The following is a 19,121-nucleotide window of genomic DNA, read 5'->3' as shown; positions in this document are numbered from 1 at the left end:
GGCGACTGTTACTCCTTTCAGAAAGGGAGGGAGACAAAGCAGGAAACTACAGGCCAGTTGGCTTCACACGTATCTTAGGGAAATTTATTATTAAAGATGTGGGTCGGAATCTTCCGACTGTTCATGCCTCCCTGCTGCTACAAGTGAGGACGGAGAATTTGGCACTCAGCAGTGGGACCGGAGAATCATAGAATCCCTACAGTGCAGGAGACCATTCAGCCCATCGAGCCTGCACTGACAACAATCCCATCTTGGCCCTATCCCCGTAACCCCACATATCTACCCTGCTAATTCCCCTGACACTAAGGGGGCAATTTAGCATGGCCAAATCAAACCTAACCTGCACATCTTTCGGACTGCGGGAGGAAACCGGAGCACCCAGAGAAAACCCACGCAGACACGGGGAGAATGTGCAGACTCCGCACAAACAGTGACCCGAGGCCGGAATTGAACCCAGGTCCCTGGCTCTGTGAGGCAGTAGTGCTGGCCATTCTGCCACCATGCCGCCCGTGCCGTCCCACCGGAATGAATGGCCTTGGAAATATTCCGGCCGTTATTGCAGGGCGCTTAGAAAAACTCAAGGTAATCAGGCAGAGTCAACATGGTTTTGTGAAAGGGAAATCAGGTTGAACCAATTCATTGGAGTTCTTTAAAGAAGTAACATATGCAGTGGATAAAGGTGGACTGGTGGTTGTACTGTCCTTTAATTTCCAGAAGGTATTTGTTAAGATGCCACTTAAATGGTTATTGGGGAAAATTGTTTTCTCCTCATGTGGATCATAGTCTTTGGAAATCTCTTCCTCAAAAGATGGCAGAAGCAAAGCCTTTTGATATTTTTAAGGCACAGGTGGATGGATTCTTGATAAGCAAGGGGATGAAAGGTTATCGGGGGTAGGCAGGAATGTGGGGCTGAAGTTCCAGTCCGGTCAGCCATGATCTTATTGAATAGCAGGGCAGGCTCGAGGGATTGAGTGGCCTACTCCAATCCTAATCTATATGTTCATATGTATGTTTGAGTGTAGTGATGTGCTCATTACCCCTGCGCAGTAGTCTCCAGTAATGGTCACTCGCTGGAACTCAGGCACGTCGTAGGGCAGCTGTATTCCAAACAAAGGAACACTTTGAATGGGCGTCTGTGGGGTCAAGGACGGGGAATCCCCCAGTGGGAAATTCACATCGGAAGTTGGGATCTGCAAGGACAACGAATGGGATCGAATCAGCCTCAGACTCTTCTTCCTGGGAAAAGAGAAGGTCACAAAGAAAGAGGAAGATGATTGAGGGGCCATCTGCCATCCAAAAGGAAAGCTGTTACAAGTGACAGTAAATCTCCAACTTGCTGCAATATTCAGATACTTTGTGGGACCTACCTCGCACTACCTTGATCTTTCGCTACACCCTAGCTTTGACTGTAACACTACATTCTGCACTCTCTCCTTTCCTTCTCTGCGAACGGTATGCTTTGTCTGTTTATAGCGTGCAAGAAACAATACTTTTCACTGTATACTAATACATGTGCCAATAATAAATCAAATCAAAGGCTGTTTGTTTAAAATTCAATACTGAAAAAAGAATTGGCGCTTGGATCAGGTGACAATCCAACAACCACAACTACCTGCATTTATGTAGCACCTCTAACATGCCAAGGGACTTCACAGGAAGGAGTAGTAACTTTAAAAAAATATTGGGACAGCATGGTGGCACAGTGGTTAGCACAGCTGCCTCATAGCACCAGGGACCCGGGTTCAATTCTGGCCTCGGGTCACTGTCTGTGTGGAGTTTGCACGTTCTCCCCATGTCTGCGTGGTTTCTCCGGATGCTCTGGTTTCTTCCCACAGTCCAAAGATGCACGGGTTAGCTGGATTGGCCAAGCTAAATTGCCCCTTAGTGTCAGGGAGATTATAAGGGTAAATACGTGGGGTTACGGGGATAGAGCCCGGGTGGGATTGTTAGTTGGTCAGGCTCAATGGGCTGAATGGCCTCTTCTGCACTGTAGGGATTCTATAATAATGGAGATACGAGGACAGGTCACTGAAAACATGGTCAAAGAAGTTTCAGGAGGGATGTCCAGAGCTCAGGACCCAGATAGCTGAAGGTACAGGTGGATCAATTAAAATCGGGGATGCCCAAGAGGCCAGAACTAGATGGGTGCAGATAACCCAGGGGATTGTAGGATGGAAGGAGATCACAGAGATAGGGAGAGGACAAAGTCACGGAGGATTTGAAAATAGTGAGAATTTTAGAATTGAGCCCAGATTGGGACTCAGTGAGGGCCAGCGAGCACAGATGTACTGTGTGCTGAAGAAAAGTAGTGGAGGGATCATAAAACAAATGGAGGTCATTTATTTCTTTGTCAAATAACAGGAAAACTTTTACTGTGAACCTACTTTTTCATAGGGAGGGAGAGATGGTTTGAGTGACAAGAGCCTCAACTCTGCCCCACTCAGATGGGAATTTACAGAATTTATCAGGTAGAAAAACTCTGTGTTCTGTAAAGTTCCCTCTAAACTGCGCATTAAACACTTCCATGGTCGTTTCATCATGAGAGTAAAGATCCTGCGACTGGTACCATCAAACACTCCCATAACAGGTATAAAGTAAAAGTCGCCATAATCCCAGATGATCACAGGTGTGACTGGTGGTGATTTAACCTGAGGATCACCACACCTCAGGCGAGGGGCAACATTGAGAAGACGAGGGCTTCATGAATAACCTCAGCCGGTATGGGAATTGAACCCATGCTGTTGGCATCGCTCTGCATCACTAAGTAGCTGTCCAGCCAACTGAGCTAAACCAACCCCGAAAGGTATTTCATGGGGTTAGATGCAGAGTAAATCTCCCTCTGTACTGTGCTATCAAACACTCCCATGACAGGTACATAATGGGTAAGATACAGAGTAAAGCTCCCTCTACACTGTGCTCTCAAACACTCCCATGACAGGTACATTACAGGGTTAGATAGAGTAAAGCTCTCTCTAAACTGTGCTCTCAAACAACCGCACAACCTCAAACAGACCATTGTCCGCAGCAAACTACCCAGCCTTCAGGAGAACAGTGACCAAGACACCACACAACCCTGCCACAGCAACCTCTGCAAGACGTGCCGGATCATCGACACAGATGCCATCATCTCACGTGAGAACACCATCCACCAGGTACACGGTACATACTCTTGCAACTCGGCCAACGTTGTCTACCTGATACGCTGCAAGAAAGGATGTCCCGAGGCATGGTACATTGGGGAAACTATGCAGATGCTGCGACAACGGATGAATGAACACCGCTCGACAATCACCAGGCAAGACTGTTCTCTTCCTGTTGGGGAGCACTTCAGCGGTCACGGGCATTCGGCCTCTGATATTCGGGTAAGCGTTCTCCAAGGCGGCCTTCGCGACACACGACAGCGCAGAGTCGCGGAGCAGAAACTGATAGCCAGGTTCCGCACACACAAGGACGGCCTCAACCGGGATATTGGGTTTATGTCACACTATTTCACATAAATATTTCTGCTTTTTTCCTCCTGAGTCTTTATCATGCGATCCTAGAATCAGAATTTATGTCACACTATTTGTAACTCCCACAGTTGCGTGGACCTGCAGAGTTTCACTGGCTGTCTTGTCTGGAGACAATACACATCTTTTTAGCCTGTCTTGATGCTCTCTCCACTCCCATTGTTTTGTTTCTTAAAGACTGGATTAGTTGTAAGTATTCGCATTCCAACCATTATTCATGTAAATTGAGTCTGTGTCTTATAAGTTCTGTTTGTGAACAGAATTCCCACTCACCTGAAGAAGGGGCTCAGAGCCTCGAAAGCTTGTGTGGCTTTTGCTACCAAATAAACCTGTTGGACTTTAACCTGGTGTTGTTAAACTTCTTACTCTCAAACACTCCCATGACAGGTACATTACAGGGTTAGACACAGAGTAAAGCTCTCTCGACACTGTGCTCTCAAACACTCCCAAGGCAGCTACATCACGATTTAGATACAGAGTAAAGCTCCCTCTATACTGTCCCCATCAAACACTCCCTTGACAGGTATCTCACAGGTTAGATACAGAATAAAGTTTCCTCTACACTGTCCTCAACTAACATTCTCCGAGCAGGTATACCATGATTTAGATACAGAGTAAAGCTCCCTCTATACTGTCTAATCAAACACTAACAGGACAGGGCCAGCACAGGATTAAATACAACGTACAGTACTGTGTCATATTGAGAGAATAGAGAAACTGGGATTGTTTACATAAAAACTAAGGAGGTGACAGGGAAATGTAATGCATTTAAAATGATGAATTGTTCCTAAAACTAGATAGGGAGAAACTGTTTTCACTGGCAGGAGGGGGGGTCAGTACCCAGAGGACACAGATTGAAGGCAATTATCAAAAGAACCAGAGGAGACATGAGGAGAACTTGTTTTCATGCAGGGAGTTATCAGCACCTGGATTGGACTGGCTGGAAGGGGGGGGGAGCAGTTTCAATAGTTACATTCACAAGGGAATTAGATAAATACTTGAAGGGAAATTTACCTACAGGACTGCAGGGAAAGAGCAGGGGAGTGGGACTAACTAGATAGTTCTTTCAAAGAGCTGGCACAAGTAGAAATCATAGAATCATAGAATCCCTACAGTGCAGAAGGAGGCCATTCGGCCCATCGAGTCTGCACTGAGCACAATCCCACCCAGAGCCTATTCCCGTAACCCCTCATATTTACCCTGCTAATCCCCCTGACACTGGGGTCAATTTAGCATGGCCAATCAAACTAACCAGCATACCTTTGGATTGGGGGGGGAAACCGGAGCACCCAGACGAAACCCACACAGATACGGGGAGAACGTGCAAAATCTACACAGATAGAGACCCGAGGCTGGAATTGAACCCGGGTCCTTGGTGCTGTGAGGCAGCAGTGCTAACCACTGTGCCACCGTGCCAAAGGGCTGATTTGCCTTAACCTGTGCTATATGATTTCCCTTCAAAGGTGCATAAGCAATGAACTTTCTGACCAACGTCGCTACTACAAGGTCAAACTGGGATTGCTCCAAACGCAAGCTGTGACCACTCCTGTACAATGAAGGGCTGACCTCTTTGCTGTGGTCTCTGATTGCTGCTCAGCGATCTCCTTCTGCAGCTCTCTCTCTTTGGCCTCCTTTTTACCAATCGGGCAATCTTCAGCAACGTCAAACAGAGACAGCGCATCCTTGGTGTCCTCTTCACGCAGAGCAGAAGCAAAGACTTTCTCCGCTATGATTCGAACTTGCTCATCCTCCTCTGTCTGTGCTATCTTTGGGAATTGCCTGGGCATCTCGGCTGTGAAGGGAAAGGGAAAAAGGAAAAACCAAGGGCCATTAGAACGTTCCTTGCTCGTGCAAATCAAACTGAAGTGAAGAGGCTCACATGTTCTCTCTGAGAACTGCCAGCCCGGGGGCAATGATTCATCAGTAGTACCTGTCAAGTTAATTGATCTCACCCAAGGATAGCAACTGGGGCTAAACTTGGCTTGTATACATAGAATTCCTACAGTGCAGAAGGTGGCCATTCGGCCCATCGCGTCTACACCAACAACAATCCCAGCCAGGCCCTATCCCCGTAACCCCTTGTATTTACCCTACTAATCCCCCTAACTCTAAAGGGATAATTTAGCACGGCCAATCAACCTAACCTGCACATCTTTGGATTTTGGGAGGAAACCGGAACTCCTGGAGGAAACCCACGCAGGCACAGGAAGAACGTGCAAACTCCACACAGACAGTAACCCAAGCCAGGAATTGAACCCGGGTCCCTGGCTCTGTGAGGCAACGGTGCTAATCATTGTACCACCGTGCTGTCCCTGGAACAAGGAAGATTGGAGCGTTTAGGATTATGACAGGGTAGATCAAGAGAAACATATTTCGCTGATGGGGGAAGCTGATTTGATTTATTATTGTCACATGTATTAACATACAGTGAAAAGCATTGTTTCTTGAGGGCTATGCAGACAAAGCATACCATTCATAGAGAAGGAAAGGAGGGAGTGCAGAATGTAATGTTACAGTCATAGCTAGGGTGTAGAGAAAGATCAACTTAACGAGGTAGGTCCATTCAAAAGAGTTAGAATAGAGTTTTAGAAGCATAGCACGAGAGTAAAATATAGAATTAGAGGGTATGCTGGGCACAGCTTGCAAGAAGTCGCCACGCTCCGGCGCAACTACCACCTCAGAATTAGAGTCAGGCTATTCCTGTGAGAAGTTAGGAAAGACTTCTTCACACAAGAAGTAGTGTGGAGCTCTTATCTCACAAGAAGCAGTCAATGGTAATTCAAGTAACAAGCTTAAACCTGAAAGCAATTGATTTTTGCTGGCCAAAGGTATGATAGATAGGGAGACATGGAATGCAGATCAGCCATGGTGTTAAATTGTGGAACAGGCTGAGTGATCAATTCCTGTTTCTACGTCAGGACTGTAAAGCCAGGGGCAATGATAAGAACAAATATGACAGTAAGATTAACAGCCTGGAAAACTCCTTAATATACCCAGTGTATCTGTGGTTTGTTAGAGTCCATGTTTGGGGTGATTTTTTTAATCTAATAAATACACAATTAACTGCCACCAAAAATTCATTATCTAGGTGTGACAACACTGGCAGATGTCTTTGTGAACTACACTGGCTTCACTTGCTAGAGCCATTGTAGAACTCAGATAGGGGCAAGGAGAGGCTGTTTTCATAGCATTGTGCTGACTCAAATATTAAATGCTTTTTTAAGATAACTTGGATCAGTTATTGAATTTAGTGAGTTTGGTTTCTGGGGAAGTTCTGCAACACAGACTTAATGGGCCGAATGGCCGGTTGTGTTGCACTATTCTATGATAATCTGTTTGCTATTTATTTTCGCACTTTGCTTTCAGAAAATGCAGTATTTCTAGGATTATAGTTCTGAAATCTTTACATTCTCACTTAGTGGTGTTACAGATTAGAGAACACTGCATTGCACTGAACCACAGATTAACCAATCCAATGTTGGATTGTATGTGCACAGTTTTAGCATCCCACTGAACCACAAAAATTTAAAGTGCAGAGAGATGTCATTCAGAGAGATGTCATTCAGAGAGATGTCATTCAGAGAGATGTCATTCAGAGAGATGTCATTCAGAGAGATGTCATTCAGAGAGATGTCATTCAGAGAGATGTCATTCAGAGAGATGTCATTCAGAGAGATGTCATTCAGAGAGATGTCATTCAGAGAGATGTCATTCAGAGAGATGTCATTCAGCTTCTTGTCTGTCCCACTCTCTCCACATAGCCTTACCTCAAGCTCAAACAACCCCATTGCCCAATCTCTCCCCATAGCCTTATGTCAACCTCAAACAACCCCACTGCCTCGCTTTCTCCTCATCGCTGTCTTTGTCAGTTCACTGTCCAAAGGCTGGTCTGACCCACAGTGCCACGATTTCCATCACAGGTGGGGCAAGGAGGCAGCTCCCGAATCCACCTCATCTGAAATGATGATCAAACCCCTTCCGGTTGGCACCTATCTGATCCACACTGCCCATCCATTAGTTGCTGCCCATTGTGCCGTGAGACTTCCGTCATAGCTCTGTATCAATCCCCAACTAATCCCACTGTCCCAGTTTCTCCCCATATCCCTGTCCCAATCACTAAGTAATCCCAGTGTCCCACTCTCTCCCTAAAATCCGGTATCAATCTAAAACCAATCTCACTTCTCCGCACTCTCCCCAAGGCCTCGCATCAATTTCAATCTAATCCCACTGCCCTGCTTCCTCCTTATAGCCCTGCATCAATCTCAAAGTAATCCTCCCCATAACCTTCTATCAATCACAAACTAATCCCACTGCCCCACTCTCTCCCCATAGCCCTGTATCAATCACAAACTAATCCCACTGCCCCACTCTCTCCCCATAGCCCTCTATCAATCACAAACTAATCCCACTGCCCCACTCTCTCCCCATAGCCCTGTATCAATCTCAAACTATTCCCACTGCCCCACTCTCTCCCCATAGCCCTGTATCAATCACAAACTAATCCCACTGCCCCATTCTCTCCCCATAGCCTTGCATCAATCGCAACTAATCCCACTGCCCCACTCTCCTCTCATAGCCCTGTATCAATCACAAACTAATCCTACTGCCCCACTCTCTCCCCGTAGCCCTGTATCAATCATAAACTAGTCCCACTACCCCATCTCTCCCCATTGCCCTGCATCAATCTCAAACTAATCCCACTGCCCCAATCTCTCCCGACAGTCCTGTATCAATCCCAAATTATTCCCACATCCCGCTCTCTCTCCCCATAACCTGCAAGGGTCTCTGCTTCAGCCACTCCCCATGGTAAAACATTCCATGATCCAACAACCCCTGTGCAAAGACATTCCTCCTCATTCACTCTGTAATACTACATTAGTCAGCACTGACTCACCAAGAATATCCTTTCCCTGCTCACTCTCTCAAACCTCCATCACACCTTTTTACCATTCTCCCCTCCAATGGAAATAATCCTACCTCCTTACATGAAACTTGGTGTGTGGATCCTTGACTGCAGTATAAACCGCTCATAGCTTGGTGTAGAACGAGGCTCATGTGGAACATGGATAGGTTTCGAACAGTTGGGCCGAATGGCCAGTTTCTGTCCTGTAAGCAGCAGTGGTTGGAATTCTAAGATTGCCGTCGGTTTTGTGCGAAGACTCGCCACGTATTATCATGAAGCTTGGAGGGGAAATTCTCAGTAGAGGATTGGAACGTTTAAGCTAGACTCACTGTCGAATTGGGGAAAGTCAGATCTGGGTCACCGAAAGGTCAAACTGTAAAATCATAAACTGATAAGCACAGTTGGACTACGTGCTTGTCGTCAGCTTGACGGGAGAGCTGTTCGAGACATCCTGCTCCTCTGCTTTTTCCTCACACACCTTTCCTTGCCATGTCTTTATCCAATTCCCTTTTGAAAGTTACTATTGAGTCAGCTTCCACTGTCCTTGCAGAGACAGGGGCGAACAAGATCAGCACAGCTCATTGCAATAAAGAAGGAAATCTCTCTTTTTTTTGCCAGTCACCCGTGTCCTCGGCACACACGCCTTCCCCAGAGGAAACCTTTCCTCCTCATTAACTCCATCCAAACCTCCTGTAACTTTGAAACTGCAATGAATCCAGAACCGCTGGCTGTCCTGCTGTGTAACTCAGTCCTCAGGCACTGCAGGTAAACTCATTCTGAGTCCAAGGGGATAAAGATGATGATGCCTCGGTCTTTAACTCTTTAGACCCTGTCCTGTTTTTGCCATGCTCCTTCTGGGATAGATTGTCCTACATTACAACAGTGACTTACACTTCACTTTACACTTCACCGACTCTGACTCTGGGACAGATAGACCTCCCGGAGAGCGTGAGAGGCGCTATAGGAATGCAAATCTTTTTACAGATTCATGTTCAACTCATTGGCGGTCTCCACGACAGAAACATCCCAGTGCAGAAACCGCGGAGACCCGAATACAGACACCAATTCACAAGGGGAAACTGAGTCAAACAGGGGGAAACTCCCTCAGTAATGCTCCAGTGAGAAACTCCCTGGAATTGAAACAGCTCCCTGGAAAATCAGGTTCCCAATATTGCACAGCCCCTGGGGCTGGAAAGGTTACCGTGTCCCCTCCGGCTCCCCTCTCTCACTCTCCCCCCGGCCCCTTACCTACGACCGGGGTCCCGGCCATTCTCAGTCCCTGTCCGGCTCCCGGAGTGTCTAAGCCGGCGCTGCTTTGCAATAAGCCGCCCGCTCCAGGTTTTATTCCGGGGGCTTGCGCTATTTTAAGAAGCTGAGGCACCGCCAGAGGCTGGAGCCGAACGGGATCAGCAACAAATAGCATCCGGCTCGCAGGGAGCGGGGTTTTTTACTCAATTTCACTCCTCTTAGTGGGACAGGAGGCATTTGTAATTCATTCATGAGAGATCAGTGTCGCTGGCTGTTGCCCATCCCGGATTGCCCTTGAGAAGGTGATGGGGAAGCGCTTTCTTCATCCCCCGCACTCCCTGGGCTGTAGGTGCACCCACAGTGCTGCTAGGGAGGGAATTCCAGGATTTTGACCCAGGGACAGTGAAGGAACCACAATCTATTTCCATGTCAGGATGGTGAGTGGGTTGGAGGGGATCTTGCAGGTGGTGGTATTTCCATGTCATTGTCACGGTATCATTGAGTTTTACAGCACGGGAAGAGATCCCATGCCAGCAATCGAGCATCTATCTATTCTAACCCCATTTTCCAGCATTTGAGTAGCCTTGTATGCTATGGCATTTCAAATGCTCATCTAAATACCGTGAGGATTCCCGCCTCTACCACCCTCTCAGGCAGCGAGTTCCAGATTCCCACTACCCTCTGGGTGAAAAGGTTTTCCCTCACATCCTCCAAAACCCTCCTGCCCCTTAACTTAAATCTCTGCCCCTAGTTATTGACCCCTCTGCTAAGGGGAAAAGTTCCTTCCTATCCATCCTATCAATGCTCCTCATAACTTTATACTCCTCAATCAGCCTTCTCTGCTCCAAGAAAAACAACCCCAGCCTAACCATCTTCTCTACATAGCAGAAACGCTCCATCCCGGGCAACATCCGGGTGAATCTCCTCTGCGCCTTCTCCAATGCATTCACTTCCCTCCTATAGTGAGGTGACCAGAACTGCACACAGTACTCCAGCTGTGGCCTAACCAACATTTTATACAGCTCCATCATAACCTCCTTGCTCGTATATTCAATGCCTTTGTTAATAAAGGCAAGTATTCCATATGCCTTCTGAACCACCTTATCTACCCTGTCCTGCTGGCTTCAGAGATCTATGGACATCCACGCCAAGGTCCCTCTGATCCTCTATACTTCCCAGGGTCCAAACATTCATGTTCCCTTGCCTTGATAGTCCTCCCTGCTGCCCTTGTCCTTCCGGGTGCGAGAGGTCCCGGGTATCAAAGGTGCTGCCCAACGAACCTTGGAAAGCTGCTGCAGTGCATCTTGTACATGGTGCACACTGCTACCACTCTGCATCAGTTGTGGAGGGAATAAATGTTTAAGGCGGTGAATGGGGTGCCGATCAAGTGGGCTGCTTTGTCCCGGGTGGCGTCAAGTTTCTTGAGTGTTGGAGCTGCACTAGCCAGGCCAGTGGAAAGTATTCCATCACTCTCCTGACTTGTGCTTTGTAAATGGTGGACAGGAGGTGGGTTAATCACTTCGACCTGCTCTTGTAGTCACTGTGTTTATGTGGCTGGACCATATAAATGAACAAGGACACCGGCATTAAAAGGAGCACTTTGAGTCACTAAAATATTTAGAAACCAATAAATGAAACATAGAAACCCTACAGTGCAGAAAGAGGCCATTCGGCCCATCGAGTCTGCACCGACCACAATCCCACCCAGGCCCTACCCCCACATATTTTACCCGCTAATTCCTCTAACCGACGCATCCCAGGACTCTAAGGGACAATTTTTAACCTGGCCAATCAACCTAACCCGCACATCTTTGGACTGTGGGAGTAAAACCGGAGCACCCGGAGGAAACCCATGCAGACACGAGGAGAATGTGCAAACTCCACACAGACAGTGACCCGAGCTGGGAATCGAACCCGGGACCCTGGAGCTGTGAAGCAGCAGTGCTAACCACTGTGCTACCGTGCCGCCCAGAGTCCGCAGTAATTCACTAACATGTGACTAGTTCACCAATACAAGGCGGAGTCCCTCTTAAATATTTTCTTAAATGTAAAAGCAATATGGAATTGTTTTTTACTTTAAGAGTAATGTCCAGAATGTAAATACTTGCTTCATTTTGTTTCTCTGTGGGTCTCTCCTCCCACTGATTAAATGCAACCTCAACTTGTGGGACAGCTATGCCTTCAAGATACTTATATTTCATAGAATCATAGAATCCCTACAATGCAGAAGACACCATTTGGCCCATCTAGTTTGCACTAACTCTCTGACAGAGCATCTTACCCAGGCTCACTCCCCATCCCTATAGCCCCATACATTTACCATGGCTAATCCATCTAACCCGCACATCTTTGGAGTGTGGGAGGAAACCGGAGCACCCGGAGGAAACCCACGTAGACACGGGGAGAATGTGCAAACTCCACACAGACCAGAATTGAACCTGAATCCTGGGGCTGTGAGGCAGCAGTGCTAACCACTGTGCCACCTCTGCTCAGCCCCTCTTTCCTGCATGAATGTTAGAGACTCCCCAGGTAGCTGTGGGGGGTAATAATCCTTACTCCAGCAGGCAGCGAGTGGTGTCTGGTTTCCAGCCTCACACTCACTGCAATACCGTGAGTCTGCAGTAACATTACCTCCTGATTGTAATCACCTAGCCACTGGAAACTCACTGATACCGTCCCAGCAACAACCCCAGCCTCTCAGTCATATTCCTACACACCTGGCTTGACCTGTTTAAGTTGGGACGGCAGAAAGAATCCCAACTCCAACCGTCCAATTCCATACTAATTCCACCAGTGTCACTCCCAATAGAATTGCTTAAGTTCTGGCAGCGTTGAAGAGATTCTGTTTGTGTTTTTAAAAGTTAAACATACCACTTCAGTCGGGTAAAATTAATCCCTGGCAACCTGCAGCGAAACCTCACCTTCCAGTCCTTCCTGACTAAGCCACACCTTCCCTCAGGCACCGAATAAGCCAGGCAGCTCTTGGTTCGATAGGATTGCTTTAAGGGGGCCAGCTGCAGAGAGTTATTTAATTTTAAGGTATTCGCGTCCTGGACAACCAAGTGAAACGTTCAGGCCTGTGACTGCAGAAGGAAAGATCTTACCTGGCGTGGCTCAGGAACCCACTCAAAGCAAGTGCAGCACCAACCCTCTTTAGAGTGGCAATAGGAGAGATGTATCTCTATCTCCCTCTCTCTCTTCCACTCTCTCTCTCTCTCTCTCTCTCTCTCCCTCTTCCTCTCCTGATTGCACCGAATGCCACTCAGTTCCTGCCTTGGGACACCCATTAATAAGCACCAGCCACATTCCGGAAATATTTGATGATTTATGAACTGGATAAACAGCACGAGGCAAATTAAAAAAAACTTATTGATTGCATATTGTAAAACTAATTCAGTTGATCGTGTAACTGGATACAATTAGGTGGAACCCGAAGCATTGATTAGTGTCTACCATATCAAAGCTCCCATTAGGAAGTGGATAAAATGTCTTTTTACTGGAGTGCTCATTGAATTCACAATGCAATCTGTGTTTGCAGATCGGAGGCTCACAGAATCACACTTAGAAAATACAGCAGGGAGACTCGCCACGCCAATTAGTCCCATTCCCATGCCCTTCCCCAGAGCCCAGAAATGTTATTTTCCCTTCCAAATGCAAGGCTAACAGCTTTTCGAAATCTCCTATCAAATCTGATTCCACTGTCCTTTCAGATTGTGCCTTCCAGATCTGAACACATTTCCCATCTAATTCCTTTAGCAAATATTTTAAATCTATAATCGCCGGTGACTGACCTATTTGCGAGAGGAAATAGCTTCCCCATACTTTCTCTCTGAAAACAGCTCATTATCTTTAATACTTTTATTATGTCACCTTCAATATTACTGCATTCGGCAATCTGGGGCACTGGGGTGAGGCATGCGGGTGAGTGTTGGTGGGGGTGGTCTGCTGTATGGAGGGAGTGCTGCAGTCGCAAGGGCAGTACAGAGGGAGCACTGTACTGCTGGGGGCGCAGTACTAAGGGAATGCTAAATTGTCAGAGGGTCAGTACTGAGGGAGTGCTGCACTGTCAGAGGGGCAGTACTGAGGGAACGCTGCACTGTCAGAGGGTCAGTACTGAGGGAGTGCTGCACTGTCAGAGGGTCAGTACTGAGGGAGTGCTGCATTGTCAGAGGGTCAGTACTGATGGAGCACCGCACTGTCAGAGGGTCAGTACTGAGGGAGTGCTGCACTGACAGAGGGGCAGTACTGAGGGAGTGCTGCACTGTCAGAGGGTCAGTACTGTGGGAATGCTGTACTGTCAGAGGGTCAGTACTGAGGGAGTGCTGCACTGTCAGAGGGTCAGTACTGAGGGAGTGCTGCATTGTCAGAGGGGCAGTACTGATGGAGCACCACACTGTCAGAGGGTCAGTACTGAGGGAGTGCTGCACTGTCAGAGGATCAGTACTGAGGAAGCGCTGTACTGTCAGAGGCGCAGTACTGAGGGGATGCAGCACTGTCAGAGGGGCAGTACCAAGGGAGTGCTGCACTGTCAGAGGGACATTTCTGATGGCATTCTGCAATGGTAGAAGGGCAGTACTGAGGGTGTGCAGCACTGTCAGAGGGGCAATGCTAAGGGAATGCTACTCTGATGGACATACAGTATTAAGAGTGCACTGCACTGATGGAGGCAGGTGCTACACTGTTGGGAGTGCCATCTTTCAGATGAGACACTAAGCCAAAATCCATTCACCCTCTGAAGGAAATGCAAAAGATTCCATGGCGGAAGAGCAGATGAGTTCTCCCAGATTCTACAGCTGTCAAGGTGTATGGGGGGAGTGCTGGAGGGTGACGTTGAGCTGGAGGCCCAACCATGATCATGTTGTTTGGCCGAGATCAAGTGTAGTATCGGATCTGCACTTGGTTGAGGTCATGGCGTTACGCTGAGGCTTCATATGTTTCATATGAAGCAATTTTTAAAAGCGGCATCTCGGCCTTTTGGCTAAGATGCAAATGAGCTCAAGTCTTGGAGGGGGATCCTCCCCCTCCTCCAATCAGCTTGACTCATGTAGATCAGGCCCAGGACAGGGTGGTTTTGGTCTCCCGTCCTGTCTTGTCAGCCTGGATCGGAAATGTCTCAACTTGTTGAGACTCTGAATTTGATTTGATTGAATTGGAAAAGTATTTTTAAAAAAATAAAAAAATAGTGGAGCAGTCTCACAGGCCGAATGGCCTACCCGTGCCCTATTTTCTATGTCTTACATGTGTCCTGGTTACTATTTACCTCTCAACCAACATCACTAGAGATTACCTGGTTATTTATCTCATTCAGGTTCTGTTGCAAGCTCACAAAGGTTAACTCTATTTCTCTCTCCACAGATGTTGTCAAACCGACTGTGAATTCCCAGCATTTTCTGTTTTTATTTCAGATTTCCAGCATCCGCAGTATTTTGCTTTTGTGTGCGAGTGGATGGTTGGCGGACAGCGCTGGCTTCTTTATTATCAGAGCAGACAATTTCTTCCATCTGTTTTTTTTATTGCTGGACTGCTATAAATAATAGATCGCAGCACCACCTGACTTCCTGAGCTGTGCTCAGGTCAACACGAAATCCTGCTTGCTCAGTCATCCAAACATTCACTGATGCAATCCATCATTTGTCGGGGGTGGGGGACACAGACCAATGGGGCAGTGGCTCAGCCAACAACAACAACAACTTGCATTCGTGCAGGCCCTTCAACACTGCAAAACATCTCAAGGTGCTTCACAGGAGTGTTAGCAAGTAAATTTGACGCAGAATTAGGAGACATTAGCAGTGGCGGCCAAAAGGTTTGTCAAAGAGGTAAGTCTCAAGGAATGTCTGAAAGGAAGAGGAAGAGGTAAAGGGGTCAGGGAGGTTGAGGGAAGGAATGACAGAGCTTATCCACGACTCTGCTAAAGATTGCGCGCCGAGCCGGTCAGTTAAAACAGACAGCAAACCCCCTGCAGCTGTGAAGATTTGAAAGCCCAGTCGTTTAGATTCACCGACACAGAAGCAGTTACAGCTGCAAAGTCATTCTTCCTGTCATGACCTGCCTTTCAATTTCACAACATCAGGACAGAATCATTGGAATAAACTCCTGACACCGAGTGGAGACATACCTGTTCCTTTTCTGAGATAAGCACCAGGCACATTTAGAAACTGGATTCTGCTGTAAATATTTTCCAGTGTTCGGTGGGGTCAGTCATTCCTATTACATGTCCCAGACTCCGACTTTAAAGGGAGTTGATTCACTGCCCTATTCTACTTGTAGGGTAGCGCAATCTGATAGCGTAACAATACATTGTGACCTGAACCAGTTATCCATGTGTTTTGAATATATCATTATGTCATAGAGTTTTACAGCATAGAAAGAGACCCTTCGGCCCATCTTGTCTGTGCCTGCCATCGAGCACCTATCTATTCTAATCCCATTTTTCAGCATTTGCTCTGTGGCCTGGTATATTACGGCATTTCAAATAGTCATCTAAATGCTTCAAAGTTAAAGTTTATTTATTAGTCACAAGTAGGCTTACATTAACGCTGCAATGAAGCTACAGTGAAAATCCCCTAATCACCACACTCTGGCGCCTGTTCGGGTACACTGAGGGAGAATTTAGCATGGCCAATGCACCTAACCAGCACGTCTTTCAGACTGTAGGAGGAAATTGTTCCACCAGGAAACATGTTACTAATGGAGGTCCAGGATTTTGACCCAGTGACACTGAAGGAATGGCAATATTTTTCCAATGGTATGCCCCAGGGGATCGATCATACATATTCAAATATTAGTGAGCCGACCAGAAGTGTGGGTAGTATGGTGAGTAAGTATACAGGTAACACTGACATCTGTACAAACGTTAAGACAGTACAGGTGTGCAATTCAAAGAGATTTAGATGTCTGAGGAGAGTGTAAATACAATAGATAGTGTCATGGATTTTGTTAGGTCCAACACTAAGCATGCAGGTCAAGGAACAGTGCTGAAAGAGGTTGAGCAAGAAAAAGATCTGTGTTATTGTGTACAGATTAAAGTTCTTATTAAAGTTTGTGACCAACTTTGAGAAACTGAGGCTACAGTTAACAAAGTATTGGGCTGTATTAATGGAACCATCCAGTATAAATTAGTAGACACTATTTCAACTGAACTGAAGTAGCCTTATAAATACCGTGACTACAAGAGCAGTCAGAGGCTAGGAATCCTGCGGCGACTAACTCATCCCCTAATTCCCCAAAGCCTGTCCACCATCTACAAGGCACGAGTCAGGAGTGTGATGGAATACTCCCCACTTGCCTGGATGAGTGCAGCTCCAACAACACACAAGGAACTCAACACCATCCAGAACAAAGCAGCCTGCTTGTTTGGCACCCCTTTACAAATATGCACTCGCTCCATCACTGGCGCACAGTAGCAACAGTGGTTACCACCTACAAGATGCACTGCAGGAATTCACTAAGGCACCACCTTCCAACCCCACAACTGCTAGCATTTAGAAGGACAAGGTCGGCAGATAAGTGGAAACACCACCACCTGAGGGTTTCCCTCCAAATCACTCACCACCCTGACTTGGAAAAATATTGCCATTCCTTCAGTGTCACTGGGTCAAAATCCTGGAACTCCAACCTTAACAGCACTGTGGATGTATCTACACCTCAGGCTCTACAGCAGTTCAAAAAGGCAGCTCACCACTATCTTCTCAAGGGCAATTAGGGATGAGCAATAAATACTGGCCTAGCAAGCAAGCCCTACACCCTGTAAATGAATTTTTTAAAACACCCTGTAAAGGTTGCTGCTCAGACTACATCTAGAGAACAAGAATGCAATTTCTGTGTCCCGACACGTTAGGTGATTTTTTTGACCTTGGAAAAAGTCCAGAGGGCAGCTACAGGAATGATTTATAGTGGAAGGAACCTCAGCTGCTCGGATAGGTTCCAGGATATTGATCTATTTACTTTAGAGATAACTTAGAAGTGACCTGATATAGGGATAGCCAATAGCGAAAGGCTGGATACATCCCCATAGATGGATTATTCCAGATTGGGGAGGATCAGGGAATATTAGTTTAAACTGTGTAAGATTAGGAATACTTATGTATTTGTTCTTTCACAGGTTGTGGGCATTACTAGCTACACCAGCATTTATTGCCCATCTTTAATTGCCCTTGTGAACGTGATGGTGAGCGGCCTTCTTCAACTGCTGTGGTCATGTCAGAAAACGAGTTCCAGGATTTTGACTCAGCGACTGTGAAGGAACGGCGATATATTTCCAAGTCAGGATGGTGTGTGACTTGGAGGGGAACTTGCAGGTGGTGGTGCTCCCCTGTGTCCGCTGTCCTTGTCCTTCCGGGTGATAGATAGTTTTGAAAGGTGCTGTCAAAAGAACTTTGTTGTGTTGCCGCAGTGCATCTTGTAGATAGCTGCCACTGTGCCATCAGTGGTGGAGGGAGCGGGTGCTATAAGGTGGTGATGGGTTGTCAGTCAAGCGGTCTGCTTTATCCTGGAGCTTCTTGAGTGTTGTTGGAGTTGCACCCAGTTTAAGTTTAAGTTAATTTCTTGGTGTCACAAGTAGGCTTACATTAACACTGCAATGAAGTTAAGTGTGAAAATCCCCTAGTTGCCACACTCCGGCGCCTGTTCAGGTACACTGAGGGAGAATTTAGCATGGCCAATGTGCCTAACCAGCACATCATTCAGACTGTGGAAGGAAACCGGAGCACCCGGAGGAAACCCACGCAGACACGGGGAGAACATGCCGACTCCGGACAGACAATGACCCAAGCCGGGAATCGAACTGGTACTATGAGGCAGCAGTGCTAACCACTGCGCCACCACTGCACCCACAATGGTCAATCGTCTGGTCAATTGGAAAACTTTCCATCACACCCCTGGCTTTTGCTTTGCAGATGTTGCGCATACATTTTGGTAGATTGAACCAGGGCAGGACTTACTCAGTTAATGGTAGGGCGTTGGGGAGAGTTACAGAACAAAGAGAACTGGGGATGCATGTTCATAGCTCCTTGAAAGTGGAGTCACAGGTGGACAGAGTGGTGAAGAAGGCATTCGGCATGCTTGGTTTCATCGGTCAGAACATTGAATACAGGAGTTGGAATGTCTTGTTGAAGTTGAACAAGATATTGGTACGGCCACACTTGGAATACTGTGTGCAATTCTGGTCACCCTATTATAGAAAAGATATTATCAAACTAGGAAGAGTGCAGAAAAGATTTACTAGGCTGCTACCGGGACTTGATGGATTGAGTTATAAGGAGAGGCTGAATAGACTGGAACTTTTTTCTCTGGAGTGTAGGAGGCTTAGGGATGACCTTATAGAGGTCTATAAAATAATGAGGGGCATAGACAAGGTCAATATCTTTTCCCAAAGGTAGGGGAGTCTAAAACAAGAGGGCATAGGTTTAAGGTGAGAGGGGAGAGATACAAAAGTGTCCAGAGGGGCAATTTTTTCACACAGA

General features: G+C 46.9%; 1 protein-coding gene across 10 annotated transcripts in view; it reads right to left on the bottom strand.

The window, feature by feature from the left end:
* LOC144498931 (AMP deaminase 3-like) overlaps window positions 1-15,930 on the bottom strand; it is a 59,908-nt gene extending 43,978 nt beyond the window's left edge. For 2 of the 10 annotated variants that reach the window (XM_078220854.1, XM_078220858.1), the window contains exons 1-3: window positions 12,765-12,924; window positions 5,076-5,301; window positions 1,038-1,236 (exon numbers count right to left, since the gene is read on the bottom strand). In XM_078220854.1, the coding sequence (XP_078076980.1) occupies window positions 1,038-1,236; window positions 5,076-5,296 (420 nt within the window). In that variant the 5' untranslated portion in view covers window positions 5,297-5,301; window positions 12,765-12,924. Of the gene's footprint in view, window positions 1-1,037; window positions 1,237-5,075; window positions 5,302-8,494; window positions 9,998-12,531; window positions 12,601-12,764; window positions 12,925-15,775 lie in introns of those variants that run through there. The other 8 variants (XM_078220860.1, XM_078220855.1, XM_078220859.1 and 5 more) reach the window with 8 other exon arrangements.
* Window positions 15,931-19,121: the final 3,191 nt, after the last annotated feature.

This window comes from Mustelus asterias, chromosome 9, assembly GCF_964213995.1.
Source record: "Mustelus asterias chromosome 9, sMusAst1.hap1.1, whole genome shotgun sequence".
Taxonomy (NCBI): domain Eukaryota; kingdom Metazoa; phylum Chordata; class Chondrichthyes; order Carcharhiniformes; family Triakidae; genus Mustelus; species Mustelus asterias.
This window is presented reverse-complemented; position numbering and strand designations above follow the sequence as displayed.